The sequence below is a fragment of the Solea solea genome, chromosome 14, assembly GCF_958295425.1.
Source record: "Solea solea chromosome 14, fSolSol10.1, whole genome shotgun sequence".
In the NCBI taxonomy this organism is placed as follows: Eukaryota; Metazoa; Chordata; class Actinopteri; order Pleuronectiformes; family Soleidae; genus Solea; species Solea solea.
Window position 1 is genome coordinate 11223041 of NC_081147.1, and position 20080 is coordinate 11243120.

A 20080-nucleotide genomic window follows, 5' to 3' on the forward strand; every position below is an offset into this window, starting at 1 on the left:
AACCAAACTGATTGGGAGATCCTCCATCATCCAGCAAGATAACGACCCCAAACACACAGGAGTTCATCAGGGGCAAGAAGTGGTAGGTTTTAGACTGGCCAAGTCTATCTCCACACTTAAACCCTATAGAGCATGCATTTTACCTGCTAACCCCCAAAACAACAACTGAAAGAGGCTGTGGTGAAAGCCTGGGAGAGCATCACAGCAGAAGAATGCAAAAGGTTGGTGATGTCCGTGCGCCACAGGCTTGATGCAGTTATTGAAATCAAAGGATTTGCAACTAAACATTAAGTCTCATTCACTTTAATCCTTTTCAAATCTCTCTGTTCCAATACTATTGCTCACATGAAAAATGGGTGCGATCAAACAAAAGGTGCTATCTTCTATGTTATGTATCAGATCCAGATGTAAATACCTGGAAGTAAAAGGTGAAATGTTCATCTTTGGGCCCATATTCATCTTTCGATGTCAAACCCAAATGGTTTCAGTCTATGGCAAAAAATAAAACAATTGGCCTCACTGTTCCAATACTATAGGAGGGTACTGTATAGTGCACTGGTTTTGGTCCTGACTCATGGTTCATTCTGGTCTGGGTCAGTTTGTGAGGTCTTGACTACAATCACATGTGATTCAGATGATCCTTAATTTAAGTGGACCCACAGCAAAACAGAGAAATTACCTCTGTATGTGACACAATAAACACATTTATAGAAATGGTCTGCTAGTAGATTAGTAATATTTAATAAACATATTCAATTTGGGGCACACTGTCAACGTTTTTTTTGCTTTTGAGTTTCAGGGGGAAAAGACAGATTTTGCTTCCTTCAGAGTAACTCGGAATCACAACAGTGGGGGGGAATAAAGTGTGTACAGCGTGTCACACTCAAACCCGTCCGGCGGAAGATGTGCTCAGGGCCTTGTCACAAAGGAAATGGCGAGCGGTGTCGGCAGTGAGTAATATTTTCTGCCCAAAAGGCTGTAACTTCTTCTTCATTATTTACAGCAAACACTAAAACCACACCTGTAACGTATATCGTAATTCCGCCAACCTAACTGGCCCTATCTGCGTCGTTATTTGACAAAATGTTGCACCGTGTGGCTGTGTGTGTCTCATGAATGGGTCCCCCGTAAGCGACTGTGCTAAGCTAATGCTACTATTCAGACATTATCCAACTGCAGTTATTGTATTTTTAACTGTTCTTGATTTAAGCTGTCTGGTTTTCATTCATGTAACGAACAATATTGGTGTGCTGTATTAATGCACCATATCAGCTCTCACTGAGTAGGATACATGCTAATAACCGAAGTGTAGCTAAACGTAGCAGCTAAATGCTAACATTGATAACAACAGAAGTGAGATCATATAGCGCTGCTGTGTTTACTTAATGTCACGTCGCCAAGACTTCGCAGACCATAGGATCTATTTTGATGTGGACAAGACATTATCAAACTGACTAGTTAGAACAAAACACACTAATTTATGTCTTGTACTTGTTTATTATTGTCTATTTGCATAAGAATTGTGACTGGTGCTCTCGGTAATATTGATGGGACGATATATGATAGTTTTACACTTGTGTCATTTTTGTCATTAATGGGGAAAATCATTAATGTTTTTGTCTGTGTGACTTGGTGTTTAGCTCGCCAAGTAATTTATTTTGAAGTGCCACAGGGGGAGCGTTTATCTTACCAGTCATTCCACGATCTTATGATTTATAGCAATCTTAGTCATCATTCTTGGGTTTCACTTTGCTTTTTGTAACATTAATTAATCCATTTGAAATTGTAAAAGTGTAAAGCATCTTATTACAATTATCACAATACAGTGAATCACAATCATTCATACTGTGTTATTCTGTCAGAACTTTGTTTCAAGATTCAACTTTGTGGACATGTTGTAGTATTCCTTATTTGTACTGTTTTCTTCTTCCACAGAACACAAGATACTAAATGTTGGACCTACAGAGCCCTGGTCAGTCAGGGAAAAACTGTGTCTGGCCTCCTCTGTTATGAGAAGTGGCGACCAAAACTGGTAAGGAAAAACAAATACAGAAAATACAGCACACTATAGGTAGATTTCTGGCTATTTTATTTGAAACATTAAGGTTAGAGGAGCAGTGAGAAGCAGGCAATTGGGTGTGAGAGTTATGCTTTCAGCTACTGTCTACCATATTGTCTCCATTACATCTCTTTTTTAGCCGTGTTGCCATGACCTGTACAGTTGTGGAATGTTCAACAGAGGGAGAAACAAATCTGAAATGGCAAACAAACCATTCATAAGATTAGTCATCTCCAACCCTTTAAAAGAAGAAGTTTTTTGTCCTGTTTGAGCCATCATATGACTTAATTACAGTGAGCATGATCATCATCAACCCACTGTAAAGCTGTGTTTCCACCAAGTGGCATGGTTTGGTCCAGTAAAGTGCATACATTTTTTTGGTGTTTATAAATGGTTAAAAAATAACCAGCCCCATCTGTTCCATTTTTGGGTACCAGTGTAAATGGTGTTGTATGGTCAGGGTGGAGCTAGACTGGCTCCACTCACGACAGTCAGCTGATTGAAGCAACAGTATAACGTGACTACCTTTGCAACCTTTGTGTTTCTTCAACGCCCACAGTCTGTTCTTATACAAACCCTGACGTCTTGTTGAGACATACACCCATAAACTGAGCAGGAAAAACAGCTAATGGATGTCTGTTGTGTCACACAGTTTCTGTATTCTGAGGGTTTAGTTTAGAGCTGCAACTAACGATTATTTTCATAATCAATTTATCTGTCGATTATTTTCTCGATTGATCGGTTGGTCCATAAAATATCAGAAAACCTTAAAAAATATTGATCGGTGTTCGTCAAACCTTGAAATGATGATGTTCTCAATTGTCTTGGTTTGTCCACAAACCAAAATGATTAACTGTTGATGATTTCTTTGTTATCCAGAGCAAAGAAATTAAGAAAATATTCACATTTAAGAAGCTTTAACAATCGAAAATCTTGTTTTAATCATAAAAAAGCTTCAAACCGATTAATTGATTATCAAAATAGTTGTCGATTAATTTAGTAATGGATTAATAATCAATCCATTGTTTCAGCTCTAGTTTAGTCTGTGCTCCTCTTAATCACGTGAAGCCTCTATCTAATTATGTTATTCTAGTGGTTAAATTTATCATCATGATTTAGGATGAGCTTTTGACCAACCATCTGGCCTCCCATGTCACTTGTTTGTCCCACACCATTCTGATGATGTTATACAGTACTACTTACCTGTAAATCGTCAAAAAAAATTGTGATGCCTCTGGGGAACTTTCTGTATTACATTTCAAGACCTAATTCACTTCTACTGTGTTCAATTTAATTTCTTCAATAATGGTTTATCCCTCATGTATCGCTAATATGAATGCAATGTCACCACTTGTGTCGCCACATGTCTTTTCAGATAGTCTTCCAACAAGTGTGTTAATTCTCTTTGTCTTCCAGGGTGTCTGTAAGTAGAGCCATCAAGCCTTTCTCAGAGACTGGTCGTCCACCAGACTGGTTCTCTCAGAAGGTGAGAATGTTGCAAACCTACACAGTGTTGTTTCTCTAATTACTCAGATCTATGTGTTATGTTTGTTTTGAGTGTTGTTGTTATTTAAAGATAATAATTCTTCTCTTTTGTCAGCACTGTGCTTCACAATACTCTGAGCTGCTGGAAGCCACAGAAGCACCAAAGTTAGTGCTGCAGCACTCACACCTCTGTGGAGAAGAGTCACAATAAGTTGAACCTTCTTTTCAATGTTAGTGAATAAATATTTAAAACAGTTTTGTATTATTACTTTCCCCAGGCGTAAGCGTGGTGAGAAGGGCGAGGTGGTTGAGACCATTGAAGATGTCATTGTTCGTAGACTGACCACTGAGAGGATAGAGGAGCTGAAGAAACTTCTGCGAGACACACAAGAGCAATACAGGTACATATTCACCGGTAAGAAAAATGTTTGAGGAACTGTGTTACTTGACCTCTGAACACCCTGTGATTTTTGTTCTGACAGGAAGTTGAAGAAGGAGGTGGATCTGATACAGGCGGGTCACATGGACTCCCAGTTGAAGGAGCTGTGGGCAGATATCGCACTGTAAGACTGGTTCATGTTAACTGTTGTGACTCATCTGTTACTAAGATTGTAATACCCCATGTGTATCAGTCTAATCATTGCTTTTAACAAATATTCCATGATTTAGGTTACAGTCATTTCGAAATAAGAATTAGCTCAATTGTAGCCTTTTTAAATTGCTACCTTTTCTTGTCTGTATTTGGAACTTTTGTCATGGTTTTTTGTGTCTCGGTCCTCATGTTTTCAGCTACTGTTTGCTTGCTTGTGTTTTTCAAACACCAGAAAGAAGAAGCAGGAGGAGGAGGAGGCAGAACAAAAGAGGAAAGCAACAGAAATGGCTTACCAAGGTAAGTTTTTTTGTTTTGTTTTTTTTCTATGCATGCATTAGACAGGATATCAGAATTAACCACTTTTTACTGTATTTACGTTAGCATATAAATATCTGTTTCACGTCTTCTCTCTTTCTTTGTTACAGCTCGTCAGGCGATGAAGAACACACCTAAGCGTTTGCCCAGTGTGACTGTACGTTCTCCACTGGGTGCCAGTCCGCCAATGCTGGATTCTCAGCCCGACTCTTCTGTTCCCACACCACCCATGGATACGGGAGGCAGTGCTTCTGATGACACCACCACCCACTCAGTTGTAAGAACATGCTAAGTTAACAGTGATAAAATGGCACAAGAATACAAAGGCTAAGGGAAGAATGCACTAATTAAGGTTTTCTTCAGCCAGCATAGACTTTTTTCAATACAACCCTTTACCATGTTACTGTTGTACTGTACTTGTAACTTCAGATGTATTCTAGATCACAGGTATTTCAGTTTGTAATACAATTCAGGGTTTATTGAAATTGATTGACTGTACACTGTAAGAGAGTATATTAATAATCCATGACTTTGAATTCAGCACCAACTAAACTTGCTTCTCTGTATATCTAGCTTGCTCTTGTCTCATTATGAGTGAGAGGACAAATCTTAAATGACAATGTTATTATTTAGGTATTATTTCTAATATTATGGCTGACAGTTCCTGACACTCTCACTGATCCTTTGCTGCCTCTGTCAGGCTCAGGGGGTCGGTGTGTTTCTACCAGTGACAGACGCTCCAGGTCCGGGGCCCAAAGATGGAGGTCTGGCAGCTCTAGTAGACGACTCGTCACAGAAGAGGCTCCTGACCCAGAAATCCACACCACCACCTTCTCCTCTTCTCTCAGAACTGCTGAAAAAAGGCAACCTCATCTCAGCAAGCCCCCGCCTGGTGAGCTGCACTCTGATTAAAACATCCAAAGCTAAAAGAATACCAAGAAATTAATAGCTTAATAAATTAATACTTAGTATACACATTACATTATGAATAGTGGTGCAACGGATCATCATTGATCTGTGATCCGTTCGGATCAATATCTTCGGTTCGGCACACACGTGATCCGCGGATTTATTTATGAAAAAAAAAAAAAAGTTGTGCGCATGTTCAGAGCGTGGTCCCTCCGCGGAGGAATGGAGGAGCTTGAACGCCCCGCGTTATTTAAATCCCCTGTATGGGAGCATTTTGGCTTTCCTGTCAAATATAATGATGATTGTTAGTGGATAAAACCGTGACGGTGTGTCGGCACTGTGGCACAAGAAAGCCATATGATAGTGGAAACACATCGAGCATGGCCACGCATTTGAAGCAACATCACCCCTGCGTTTCACTGACAGGAGTGAAAACAAAGGCTGCTCGACAACCGCGTATCACCGCGGCATTTAAGCAGCCCCTTGTTGCACAATCAGACCGGGCTAAAGCCATCACAAACGCTATCGGTGTGTTTATAGGTGCAGGTGAGGCCATATTCGCTTGTGCAAAACAAGGGCTTTAAACACATGCTGAAAGTGATTGAGCCACGTTACGACGGTGCTCCGTCGTGCACCCACTTCAGCGAAAAGATTGTGACAGACTTTTATTGCTGATCCGAAAAATGATCCGATCCATGACTCTGATCCGCGGAACGATCCGACCCGTGAGTTTTTTGATCCGTTGCACCCCTAATTATGAAATGTTATGGAGAATTTCTATTCAACAAGACTGTATTTCTACATAGGCATATCCAGTCAAGTGTTGTTTTTTGTAAAGAATTAAAGTACCTTTATTTTGTGTTTGTTACGGTCAGGTTGCAGAGGGAGACTCTCCTGGAAACCTCACCAATGGTCTACAGACAGTCACTGCAGCCACTGCCTTACCAACGGGTCATGATGTCCTCACAGGTACATACTGGACTTTTACCACATCACATTTGCTGCTTTTTAAAAAAGTTCAATTGAATAATGTTTCACTCACTTTCAAAACATACAGTATGTCCCTTCAGACATACAGTTGATCGTGTGTGATCACAATGCACCTACGCTGATGCTTGTCTCATATTGCTGTTTATTGTGCGCTTGTTCTTATTTACTCTGCTCTGTGTGTTTACAGAGGGTGAAGCTGAAGCTGCAGTAAAGGCAGAACTGGGTGAGGAGACGGGACTAGTAGAAGAGGATCTTGTCGCTGTGTCGTATATGGGAGACGAGCTGGACCTTGAGACAGTGGGAGACATCATTGCCATCATAGAGGAGAAGGTAGGGTAGATGTCTGTCATCTTTTCCCAGTACAGAAAACATGAACATATAATTAAATCATGGATAAAACATGATTTAATACAGCAACATTAGCTTAATCATTAAGATTATTATTATAATTAGGGATGGGCATGATTATCCAAGTTTTCATCTGATTATAAAAAGTGAATCAGTTGCTGTAACTATTTGTAATTGTATTAAAAAGACATAAAACTGAAAAATGTATTCTACTCAATTAACTAAGGGGAATATATAATATAATATAATATAATATAATATAATATATTACCTCAAGGTGGCAGCATCAGCCTTTAGTTAGAGGACTGTATGTGTGCTTGCACAAGTGATGGAATAATCCTGTCAAATATTCAAAGAGCATTTTTGCTTGAAATGATCACCCAATGTAAGTACTTGATCATCTCTTATATTTATCTTTTTTTTTTGTCTCAATCCTTCTCTCTCTCTCTGTCCTCTCGTCCTTCTTAGGTGGACGACTCTGTGGAGGCTTTGGATGCAGCAGCGGTGGAAGCAGCACTGTCTCTGTGTGAAGAGGCTGTTTCAGAGGGGCACACCCTCCCTGGTCCCTGGGAGACCCAGGAGCTGGAACCTTCTGATCCTACACCCACAATCCAAGACTCTAACCAAACACAGGAGCCTCAGGATGTGACCACAATGTCAGCCCCAACACCTGTGAGCACAGAGAGCCACAACCGACCAGAGACTTTAAGAGAAGAGCAGCTTAAGGGAAACTGTGAGGGAGCAGAGGTGACGGGGTGTGATGTGACTTCTTCTGTCACCTCTGATGATGGTGCCACAGGAAGTGAGGTTACAGAGGAGGCAGTGACGGGGAAGGAGGCCACTGAAGCTACTGTAAAAATTGAAAGAGAGGAATGGAGCCAACCTGAGCCCAACCCACCTTGTTTAGGTCGGGAACAAACACACACACAGGACACTGCATTGATTTCCATGTATTTCAACAACATAAAGAGTTATCGCTAACCATAACCAGTTAATGGCTAACTTGATCAATTCAAGTCATGTGTTTGTTTTTTAACCCTGTGTAATTTCTTCCCAACAGACTCTGAGGATAGCTCTGTGTCTGGCAAAGAGTCCAAGGTAACACACTAATGCAAATGTAAAGGGACAGTTTGTGTTTTTCAAGTAGGAATATGAATCCAAATACATTATTTTTGGACACACACCCTCTGACTGCTGCATTGGTCTTTATTTGATATTAATGTGTAAAAGGCTTTATTCACATGAACATGCTTTGTAAATTGCAGTCATTTCACTTTATATCCTTATTTCTTTATTCTGGAGGTAAAGGAGGAGGAGGTGGGCAGTGAGGGTGACCCTGAAGAAGGGATGGAGCTGAAGGAGGAGTGTGGGGAGGGGCCCTATCTATCAGAGGTGGAGCGGGCAGCCAGCGAAAGTGAAGACGGCTATGGCCCACCATCTCAGCGCTACACAGCAGATTCGCTGGCCAGCAGCCCGGCCTCTTCTTCCCAGCTGTATGTATCATTCATATTTGGTTGAATAATGTGATAATTGTGTCATAGTGATTGTGTAACTACCCATAACTGCGCTGCTTTAACATGACGGGGGCAAATCAATCCAGGGCAATGTCCTGAGATGATCTTCTGCCAACAGCAACTACATTTAAAGTGCACTGCTGCATTAAAACTAAATGAAGCTTAACTGGCATTTGTCATGAATGCTGATGCCATGACCTGTGAATCAGATTATGTTTCCCTGAGCTAAGCAGTCTGTGACTGCTGACATCACAATTGTAACAGTCTGGACTTCTGTATCTCTGCCACTTGGGGTTTCTCTTCTGCTTTCTAAATCATTTCACCGTGGACTTCACATTAATTTCTTCATTTCCCACTCACCTTCTCTCTGCCCTCCTTTTCTGCTCTGTCTTTCTGCATCAGATCAACATGTGGTGAGGACCAGGAGGCGGTGCAGGCACAAAAGATCTGGAAGAAAGCCATTATGTTGGTGTGGAGAGCTGCGGCCAACCACAGGTGGAGCGTCTCAATAATCATTGGGGCTTTTGTTTAAAATTAAAAAAAAAAAAAGAGTCTAATTTACAGAGTGTTTTATTTTGGGTTCTTTAAGTTAAAAGCATCATGGCTGCATTGAGAACTTTCTGTATCATGTATCCAGTTTCATACAATACTTGGAGCTATTTCCCAGTCACTAATTTCTTTAGCCAAGGAATTATAAATAATATAATCTGATTTCTGTGTTTCATTTCTAATTGTAATGTACTGTGATTCAAACTGTGGGCTTCTAAAAGAAATGATAAAAAACGGCAACATTCTCTGAAACATTACGAGCAGCATGACCTGGATGCGCTTGTTGCCCTGATGTTGAACTGTACTTAAATATTCTCATGGCCTCTGTTGTAAAGGGTAATGTGTTTTACTGCTGCTGTTGTCTTTCAGGTATGCCAGTGTCTTCCTGCAGCCTGTGTCAGATGACATCGCCCCCGGTTACCACAGCATTGTACACAGGTCTGACCATCTCCACGGGCACACTCACTGACTCACTTGATTTTATTTTGTGAAACAACATTAACTTAACCTCGCTTTACTGGCACATTATTGCAGTGGCCTCTATCTTGACCTAAAATGAATCCCCCCTTGTCTTCTGTGCAGTGTTACTGGGCAACATAAGATTTAACACCACTATTCTGAGAAACACAGAGTCATGTTGAGTTGATAGGCTTGTTACACATTGTGTGAACTCATTTGACAATGGTTTGAATGTAATGGACATTACATAAAAGTTATCCACTACAGCTTTGAGTTAAAACATGTCTGTCTGCCCCATGTTCCAGACCCATGGACCTGTCGGCAATAAAGAAGAACATCGAGTCAGGTGTGATCCGTACCACAGCTGAGTTCCAGCGAGACATCATGCTCATGTTTCAGAATGCTGTCATGTACAACTCGTCAGACCATGATGTGTACCACATGGCACTAGAGATGCAGCGTGATGTCCTGGAGCACGTCCAGCAGTTCCTGGCCACCCAGCTCATCATGCAGACCTCGGAGAACGCCATCTCTGCCAAGAGCCTCCGTGGCAGAGAAGGAAATCGTAAGCCGGGAGAGCCAGCTGAGAAGGTGGGTGTGACATTAGGATTTCCCTCAAAGTGTTGAACTGATTGTCTCAATTTCATAAAGAACTTTTTAAAAAATGCCCACAAAATCTCAGAAGTACCTACTTAATGTCCTTAAAAGTCAACTGTCTCTGACTGAGCCTGTGTGATGTTTGCAGTCTTGTCTGCCTTTCCTTGTTTATAGGCCAGAATTCTGAATTCAGTTTACATATGTAACTGGTTTAAGAGTTGATGTGCAGTGTGGAAAATAAAGTTATCAACACATTCACAGAAACTTGTGAAAGTCCACTTCTTCACTTATCCATGTGTCTGTACTGACCTTGGGAACAAGAACATGCATTGATTTGCTCTCTGCTGCTTCTGCTCCATATCTTGATAAACTGTGATCATGACCTTACAACTCACCCTGGGAGCTGATTATAGATGAGCACCACTTAAATGCAGATCAGGACTTTTTGTTTTTACGGTCAGCTGTTCTTTTCTCAAACAGTTGCATGTGACTTGTAAAATTCAGAATGTGCAATTATAACCTGTTAACATTACAGTTTATACCTGATTCGCTGATTAAGTTCTGTTTGTGTTTCATTTTTTTTAAATGGCAAGCACATTTGTAAAAAAAACAACATAAAAAGGTATTTGAATAAAAATTGATCCTCAGTTTTGCATAGGATGAGCCTCCATAGAAAAATCTTTAACATTCTGACACATTGGCTTTTTGGTTTCATGTAGACTTGTAATGATGTGTTTATCTCGGAGTGTGCTCATTTTAAATGAACACATAGTTAGTGCTGCCATTTATGTCATTTACACAAAGCTTAATGTATAAAACCAACATGGTGTTTGAACCTCTGCAAATGTCATGAAGGCAGGTGCTGAAAATCCAAGCAAAAATCACGCTTTTACATTAATGACATTATTCTATATTTCAGGATCGATGTGCTGCCACTCTTATTTAAGAGTGAATCCACGGGGGAATAATGTGAAATATTCGTATTATCATATACACAGGCAGTCTACAGAAGACACAATTATATGCACGGGACAAATAAGACGCTTAATCAACATTTTCCTCCGCTCGCTGTGTTGTGCTTCAGTGGAATGATTCGTGGTCACGTCTCCATAGTTGGTTCCTGCCTTGCATGCTGTCTGTACCTCTCCTCACTAACTACTGTCTGTCACTGAGTCAGCCGTCTGCCTGTTGTCAGTCAACACTGAATTTTCTTATGTGCCATTCATTGTGTGTATGTGACTTGACTGCATGGAAGTGTGAGTGGATCCTTACTTCTTTTTTTTTTTTTTCTTTGTTTTTTAAAGATGATGTGGGCTTTTGCTGTGTATTTTCTCCATCTGGGGAAAATCTTGGATTGTGCTACACTGGCTTCATTTTCTTGAAAAATTCAAAACTATGTTTGAATTTTACTTTACAGCTAATATTTATGAAGGCACACAATGTATTAATCTATATCTGGCTGGATATGAGATTGGAGCCACGTTATTTTCACAGCTTCACGCTCCAGTGTGTCCGATTTTAGTGATGTGTAACGGTGAGACTGCAGATTGTAACAGATGGAGGACTCCTCCACTCGCCGTTCCCTTTCCCACCTGCGTCAGGGAACTACAATGGCAGAAAGGAAGTCGTACGCTATCGCTTCTAAATGCATGCTCTGGCTGGTTTGTCTGTTCTGGCTGCTGTAGCAACAAGGTGGTACAAGGTTGTTGCCTCTGCAAAGCAAGGCCCTTGCCTACAGCACATATATGAGGCTTATTCTAAAGATATAATAAACAGATTATTTTATTATTAAAGCAATTTTATACAAACATACTCATGGGTGGTTTGTTCAATTTCTGACAATAAACTCCATTTTACCCACTGGACCTTGAAGGCAGCTGACCAATGTTTAAGTATAGCATTTGAAGTTCATGGGACTGAATGAACGTCATATTTTTCACGAGCTGTGATGGAAACAGTTTGGTGTTTGTGAGCCGTGTTGGGGAGTGTCTGCCTTCTTGTGTCTGTTTGTGTCATTTCTCTCAGTATTAACAATCTGCAAATGCGTGCTTGTGTGTCGAGTGTGTGTGTGTGTGTGTCGAGTGTGTGTGTGTGAGAGAGACGAGTGTGTTTTGTGCAGCAGCGGTCAGTTGGACTCCTGTCCCTCGGTGTGCATCCGTGTTGACGCAGACTTGTTTGGAACTTGCTTCACATGCACGTGTGTCTTTTTCTCTCTTTCTCACTCCAATGTTTGTCCTCCTACAGGACAGTGTCCCAATGGCCTCTCCTGCTTTCCTTCTCTCTCTCTTTGTAAGTATTCAGGTCCTCCCTAAGATTTCACCAGAACCAGGACATGCTCTGCATACACTCGATGCAAACACACATACACACACCACACATCACATCGTCTTTTACCTCTGATCTCGGCTTCCTTTAATTCCATTCAAATACACTTGAAAAGGGAAGAGTCCTCCATCCCAGTGTAGACTTAAAAGTTTAAAAAAAAAAAAAAAACCTTTGTAACTCAAGGTATTTATTGATGGTTGAATTCACTATAATAATTTTTATCATAATAACCCTGTCTAAAAGAAGCACAGTTGTTTTAATGGTTTGTATCTTTTTAAACAAAATGTAATTCCCTTAAAATCATTACACATGACATGTCCCTTTTGTCTTTATTTCTTATTTTCCGGGCAGTTCTAATCTAGTCTGTCCATTGTGCTCCGCTGAATTCAGTTTCAGAATGTATGTACACAACTATACTAGGCTCTATAGATTTGTATTGTGGAAAATACCTAAAGGTCACCTCACTGTTTACTGCAGTGATACATGCACACTCTTCACACATCACTGTCTTTGTCATCCTCATAAACATTTTTTTGGACACAATATTCTCACCACACACACACACACACACACACACAGGCTCCTTTCATCACCCCAGCTTCGTCGACCTTCGGTCAATGACTCCATACCAGTTTCCTGTGTTTTTATGTTTATGTGTTTGTCCGTGTCTTTGCATGTTCTAATTTCTTTTCTCCTTCTTTTATTTTTAATTCCTTTTGTTTTTCATCATTATTTTATGTTCTTCATTTGGGGAGGAAGCCTTCCGAAAGTGGACAGTGCTGTGTTTTTGTGCGGAGCTCAATCACGTGAGGAGTTTCCACCACATGGCCTCCTTACACGCTGTCCAAGTGACCACTGCCTTTTCCACTCCTGTCTTAATTCCTTCTCTCTTTTTTTCTTTTTCCCTGTTTCTCCTCACTTGTCTCTCCGCTGCAGGACGGAGGCACCAGAGGTCGCCGCAGTGCCATGGAGGCAGACCTCAAAATGAAAAAATAGACTGAGATATCAGAGAGCGAAACACAGAGAGACTGAGAGCCTCTTTTATAATCAGAAGAGTTGGCGCTAAATACTAACTGGTCACTTTGGTTGTTTTGTGATGAGGACTGTAGACTGTGCGTACCTGGTCTCTGTGTGTATACACACTTAGTCATCTGTGCTTTGGCATAGATGAGGGTATATGTGTTGGTGTATGTCTGTCAGTGAACTGGAGAGAGCTGCATCAAGCTTCTGCCTCTCCACTATGAATGATTTGTTCATGTGAAGTACTTCACTTAAGGACAAATAAGCCAATGCACCCCCTCCCCCAAGTATCACTTCACCAGTGAAGGTTGTAGGTTAACGTTTCCTCCAGCCGAGGTGGAACAGCAGAGAACACCATGAGAAAAACTTTTTCACCAGCAAATGCTTGTTTGGGACCAGGTGATGAAGTATGGGTGAGTTCGGCTTGCCAGGTTGTTATCATGATGAGTCACGGATGCATTAATACTAATCAGCTGGTTGTTAATTTGAGTTTGAGTGTCCTGCACCAAACTGACCAGATATGGGCTGAGAGGGCATGAAATGGCAACAACAACATAATGTACAGGTTTCACAAAATAAACATGTCATGAGTGCTAAAGGAAACAAACCACATTCACTGCTGAGGTTTTATCAGTGTGACAACGATCGTGGCTTGCATGATGTTACTGAACAGCTTGTTTATCTTTAAAGGAACACTGCTGTTTTGGGCACATTTATCACTTCGCATTCATGCTGAATGTCTTCAAAAACACAGGTTGACTTCTAACTAACAATTTAAGGGTATACGGTGGTGCAGTGGCTAGCATTGTTGCCTAACAGCTAAAAAAAAGTCACTGGTTTAGATCTCTGTTCAAATGAGGGCCTTCCTGTGTGGAGTTTGCGTGATGTTCTCCCCGTCTGTGTGTGGGGGTTTTCTCCAGACACTCACAGTCCAAAAACATGCAGAGGTTAACTGGACGCTCTAAATTGACCGTAGGTGTGAGTGGGAGTGTGAATCGTCGTTCCTGTGTTTTGGCCTTTCGCCCCATGTCACCTGGAATTAGCTCCAGCTCCCCACAACCCTCATGAGGATGATCAAGCGGTAGAAAATTCATGAATGAAAAAAACAATTTGAAAACAAACTTCACCATGTGCAGACAGGTGTAAGATGTTTGAGTGACCTTGTTAGTAAATGTATTTTGTTAAGAGTGATCTTGTGTTTTCAATTTGGTTCCGTGTTCAGCTACATTATTACATCTTAGTTTATAGTCGATTGGTCTGTCCAAGCCCAGAAAATAATCGTTTCTCAAGGAGTGGAGAATAAATTGGCTCCTTGTGCATGTAAAAACGTGTGAACCAGATGTTCACCTCTCAGATGAAAAGACACTGACATTAGTTTTGTTCAACAGTTCTTTGAAATTAACAGAGCCCAGTCAGTCCGTGAAAGTAGGAAGTTTAAGCATTTGTTTGCTTTGTGAAATGTCGGGTCGTCGTGTAATCTCCTGGTTGTGCTGCGTTAAAATGGCTGAAATAGCATTGCATCTGTATTTAAGATGGAGCCAGTGTGTGTGTTGTGTAAAAAGCATAGGAAACCTGTTTGTAATGTTGGTGTGTTAGCCGGAGAACAGAATCAATTGGTCAGATAGTTTTGTGTTTGGGTAGCTGATACATGTATTATTTTCTGTTGTACATTTGTTAAATAAAAAGATTTGATTTAAACCTAAAGCAGGTCGTCTTTTGGCCACTAACTGGTAAATCTACCTGGTTAATGGATTTCAGGCATAATGTGTGAAAATAAGTAGCCAAACACTAATGGAAGCATGGAACTAAGGTGGGACATCATTTATTTTACAATGACATAAATAAATGTAACAAAGTACAGCAGCAGATGTCTGGAGTGAGACCTGCCCACTCCCAGCAGGAAGTCATTTATACACAGTGTACATGTACACATTCAGCAACTCACTACAGAATACTGCAGTCATTGGTTATAAAGTGGAAAAACTATTTAGACATTTAAACGTAAAAGCAAATATGCTGCTACAGAGAAACTACAGTGTGGTTCAGTGCATGTTGGGGCAAACTGAATGTAGCCCAACATTTTAAAAACAACTACATTCAAATACAAAAAAAAATAAAAAATCAAACAGTGAAACAGGGGTTTATCAAGTTAACTTCACCCCGATCTGAAATCATGGATAACAGGAGTGGCAGAGGAGTAGAGCTTCCTTTTCACCAGCCGGTACTCTGGCCTCAGCTTCATCACTTTGTTGGATTCAAAGATGTGTGTGAGTGACGGCCAGCCGTCATTCTTCTCCGCCTTGAAGATCACAGACAGTTCAAACGTTGGAGTGACACTCGCGTCTGGGAGGATGGTCCCCACAGACTTGAGGTCATCTTTACACTCCACGTACACCTTGATGGATGCACCGCGAAGCCCGCAAGGCTCATCGATTGATGACGTCACCACGTCCTGACCGACCCTGGCAGTCATCTGACGTGGCAGCAGCAGCACCTGGCACTGAAGGCAGGACGCCTTGGCCTCTGTCAGACAGCGCTCCATCTGCCGCGTCACATCCTGCTGAAGTAACCGCTCTTCAAACTCCAAACCAGCATCCAGGTTGAAAACTGTGGGAAGAGACCAAAAGTTTTGTTAGAATACGGATCAATAATTCATCATCACTGCAAGTAAACATAAAAAACCTCATTGTCTCAGCCTTTTCTGTAAATATGTAATTTAATGTCTTATAATTGACCTGACTCTACGTCAATGACATGTATCATATGACCACTCGTCATGTTTTAGAATCTGCAATACAGGAAGTGACCTGAATATTGCTGAGTGATGTGGTCAAAAAAAAAAAAATCAAGACAATTTTATTTTTTTATTTTATTAAATTAAGGTCCGCTTACATGTCGTCTACTTAAGTTTCTTTTTTGGAAAACAAATAGTTAGGAAATGAAAACACTTTAAATGAGCAGCAGCAGTTAACAGGTGATCGTGTAAACACCTGAACCAGTTACAGACACCTCCCCATCAGGGTAATTAATGTTAATTAATGTTTCTTCCGCCAGAAAGTATAGTTTCTCCTGCTAGTTTTGTTTGATTTTAAAACTTTTATTAAACAACTTACATGACGAGCTGTTCTCCCTCTCGTCGCAGCTGTCGACGCTCCCCCGCCGGGCAGAGCTGCTTTGTGAGCCCGGCGATGTGAACTGGAGCAGGTACTTTCCTATCATGTCAACGACGCTTTCCTCCTCCGTCAGGACGGACGTAGAGTGTCCAAAGAGCAGAGCCGGGGTATAGACCATCCTAATTCTTGATTGCACGGCTCCGGTGTCTCCTCCAATCGTTTGTTCTGCGTTTTCTCCATGTATGAGGTTAGTGAAGTCTGAGAACACTGAGCGCGGAGCTTTTATATCAGAGGAGCAGTGGGTTGGTGGGTTGGGTTGCATCAGCTGAGCTGTGTCACGTGTGGGCGGGGCTTAGTGGTTTAATCGAGAAAGTTCCTCACGCAACATGTCCGGGCATTGCAGCGGTGACGAAGCCGATCTGTGTTGATCGATCCCGGTCACGTATCATGATCGCGGTCAACTATTTCACCATATTTGTATTTTTATCCAAACTGTGAAAAAACTGTCGAGACCAAATTCACAAAATAACAAATGACAATAGTACATTTTATACTGTAATAAATGTAATACTGTATGTAACTGTTAGTGATTTTGTCTTTGTTATTATTATTATTCTGCCTCTCCAGAACCAATGTAACATGGTTTGTATGCTGCATCATTCATCTGACACTGGGCTTTGTCAAGCAATATCCACACAGGAACAGAACAAAACGTAAGGTAACGTATATTTTTCCTTGACGTTTTGAAAAGGTTTTGTGTAAATAAGGCATCATTTCAGGAAGTCTTCATCCACTTGGGTTTGGTACAGTATATAATGGTAAAGCTCTGGGTCAGGCTTGTGTTTCGACTGAGAACGGTACCTTTACTTGGTTGGTGGGGTGTGGTCTGTGCCCGATGATCGAACGCAACACAACAGACAACAATGGAGGACATCAGTTTGTGGCTGTTTGTGTCAACAAGGTCTGGCTTTGTGTGAGAATACACTGCAGTCATCGAAGAAACACCGGTGGCAAGGGAAGCTTTTCTGTTGCCCAGTCAGCTGACTGTTGTGGGTGGTCTAACTCCCCCTGGATTGTAATGTACCATTTTATGGTCGGTGACAGTTATTTTGATACTATTCTGAATGGAAACACAAAAAATACGTACCGTACCGTACTGAACCATTCCCCTCGGCTTCTGCGGCAGCTGTAGTGCTGCTACACCAAAACCAAGACATTGAGTATGCACATACAGCATGTGTGCTGTGTACAAACCTGTTTTTATAAAATAAAACTAGGAAGAAAATAAAAGTTATCAGCCCCTCAAGGTCTTTACACAGCTATACTGAGAAACACAGAGATAACAGACACTGTCAGTACTGTGTGAACTCATTTGACAGTGGTTTGAAAGTAATGGACATTTGTTTGTATTTAAGAGTTGTGCGCTACAGTTTTAATTCATTAAGAAAGTATGAGTTCCATATCTTTTTTTTCCTGCTTAGAACAACCAAATGAATTTGTAGCCTGAATGTCTGTGAGCACATCAAGTCTAGACACGGTGGCATGAGCTCTGCCTTACTCACAGGTGAGTAAGACACACGCCATTCAGACACATACACACACCTGGTGGAGCATCAGACGCGTGTCCATTCAACACAGGAGTGTGTTTTGATCCTTCATTGACTGCATAATGTTTGTTCACTGTAACTCCCTTAACAAAGAAAATATTTACCCCAAATAGATTCACTTGTGGTTGACAACCTGATATTAGAAAATGTAGAAAATGTAGAAAATGTAGACAATCACTCCACTTAACACATTTTTTCATACTCACACAAATTCTTGTATAGCAGGACACTCATTGCCCTTTACTCCTTAACCTTTAAAATCACACCTAAATACTGAACCTAAACCTAATTCTAACCCTAACCCTCATTTTCAGTGTGACAGAACATGAGACCATATAATGTCTTCTCTTTCTGTGGTTAACAGGTTTTTTGGTCCTCACAAAGATGCCTGAACAGGGTTAGGTTCACACAGCTTTCCATTCATTTGGAGAGGGTTAGGGTTAATCAAAGCACAATCAAAGCATAATCTATAACCTTAACCATAACCATAGCCTTAAATTTAACCAGTTAATCAGAAATGAGATTCTGACTCTTTTGGACCACGTTTTGTTCTCCATGAGGACTACTAGTCCTGACAAGGTCGGTGTTTGTGCCAGAAAAGAGTGACTAATCCAAATACACACATATACGCACACATATGTATATATGCTACGTGCTGGTTGGCTAAATGTCATGACGTGAGAGCAGACACTCCTAAGGAAGTTGCACATTAACAATTCGTCTTTGTAAAAACCCTAACTGTTGCATCACACCTGCCAACCAATCATGTTCAGGCTACATAGTGTCATCAGAAAGTGTTGTCACTGTAGTGTCATTGTATGGAGCTGTGGGGGAATTACAGAATGTGGTGATGGCATACACTCACTACTTTCTCATAGTGTGTTTAACTTATGTGCTATTATTCATGTATTATTTAATGTTAACTGTTGATCCTCTCACTTTAGCCTGTCTGCATCAAAAAAGCAACGTTGTTCATCTTACATTGTACACACATTATAAATTGTGTGGATGGTCACAGGTAAAGGAACCGAGTAGTGCCCCTAAGATAGTGTTATTCAAAATTCAAATCCTCCGTGTGTCAGCTGATGTCGGCTGGATGAAGTGTTTTTGGTAGAGAACAGGATCAACCAGTATCCGTAGCCTGAGGCCACAGCTCCAACTCACATGTCTGTAAACAAGAGTCAGTGTTGATCTAAACACACACTCATCATATCAAGCACAGCTTATTGTGTTGCTTTCTACAGCAATTAATATTACTGTCCACAGGTTCATGTTGATCTGAAACTTGATTTTGTTCTAGATTATCGACTAAAATGTTTTATTTAATAAAAGGTTGTTACTGTTACACATTGTTTATCTCAGCTCCTTCAGTGTGGAGCAAAGTAAATGAACTACAAACTTGTTAAAAACCCTGGAGCAGTTTCTTTTTCAGTCAGTCAGAGCTTGCATCAGCCTGTGGAAATGAAGGAGAAAAACAATACTGACAACAGAATCCACCTAATTTGTGCATGAACAGAATCAAGCTTATAAAGGCTGTAATTCCTGTAATTCCTCATTACTGGGACTGACCTTTGTTTTTTTTTTAATTAATAGTCAATATCTCCTTTATTTTACATTCTTAGATGTTAAAATACATGTTTATTATTTATTACCGTTTCCCTGACTGTCCTTGCTGCTGTAACAATGTGAATTTCCCCATTGTGGGACTAATAATTAACTCTATCTTGTGTGGAGGTGAGGTGTAGTTGTTTTTCTCCACCACCTCTGTTTCAGTACAGTTAAAAGTGAAAAATCCCCCATAAGAAACAAAGAAAACCAAATGTCTTCCCTTTACAGATGAGGAACAGTAACTGCCAAATTGACTCCATACACAGTGGAGTTTATGTTCAAACAATGCTGCTTTATTTCCATCTACATGCTGCAATTACACACAGACACGTTATACGTGTTAAGCACGTGTTAAAATGCAGAGTTTATGAATAGACGTTAACATGATGAGGTTTGAATCTGAAGATAGAGAAAACATCTGATGCAACCTCAGGGAGCTGTTTCAGCTGCCGCTCGGTACGTGTGTGTGTGTGTGTGTGTGTGTGCGCGGGCACGTGTCAGGTGTGCATGTGTCACATGTATGAACAGGGTGTCAGGTGTCTTGTGACTGCTTGTTTTGTTGATCGCTGTAAAACATACTGGTGTTGACC

At 40.8% G+C, this 20080-nt stretch overlaps 2 protein-coding genes across 6 annotated transcripts; one reads left to right on the forward strand and one right to left on the reverse strand.

The window, feature by feature from the left end:
* The first annotated feature begins 873 nt into the window (after positions 1 to 873).
* On the forward strand, positions 874 to 14866 carry brd8b (bromodomain containing 8b). 5 transcript variants are annotated; one of them, XM_058649563.1, is made up of 19 exons: positions 874 to 950; positions 1936 to 2032; positions 3476 to 3545; positions 3660 to 3709; positions 3823 to 3945; positions 4027 to 4107; positions 4369 to 4433; positions 4562 to 4728; positions 5152 to 5343; positions 6236 to 6329; positions 6538 to 6680; positions 7167 to 7605; positions 7759 to 7795; positions 7997 to 8191; positions 8615 to 8707; positions 9131 to 9199; positions 9526 to 9811; positions 12062 to 12106; positions 13079 to 14866. In XM_058649563.1, exons 1-19 carry the CDS (start codon positions 932 to 934, stop codon positions 13136 to 13138), a joined length of 2325 nt encoding a protein of 774 aa, XP_058505546.1. In that variant the 5' UTR covers positions 874 to 931; the 3' UTR covers positions 13139 to 14866. The 5 variants fall into 5 exon arrangements, with proteins under 5 accessions (XP_058505546.1, XP_058505547.1, XP_058505543.1 ...); XM_058649564.1 differs by lacking the exon at positions 12062 to 12106; XM_058649560.1 differs by lacking the exon at positions 13079 to 14866 and having other exon boundaries at positions 12062 to 13070.
* A 102-nt stretch (positions 14867 to 14968) lies between these two features.
* On the reverse strand, positions 14969 to 16543 carry si:ch211-39i2.2 (DNA damage-inducible transcript 4-like protein-like). Its single transcript, XM_058649566.1, has 2 exons — positions 16276 to 16543; positions 14969 to 15769 (listed from the first exon to the last, which is right to left on the reverse strand). The coding sequence occupies exons 1-2, from the start codon at positions 16451 to 16453 to the stop codon at positions 15318 to 15320; spliced, it is 630 nt and encodes a 209-aa protein (XP_058505549.1). The 5' UTR covers positions 16454 to 16543; the 3' UTR covers positions 14969 to 15317.
* Positions 16544 to 20080: the final 3537 nt, after the last annotated feature.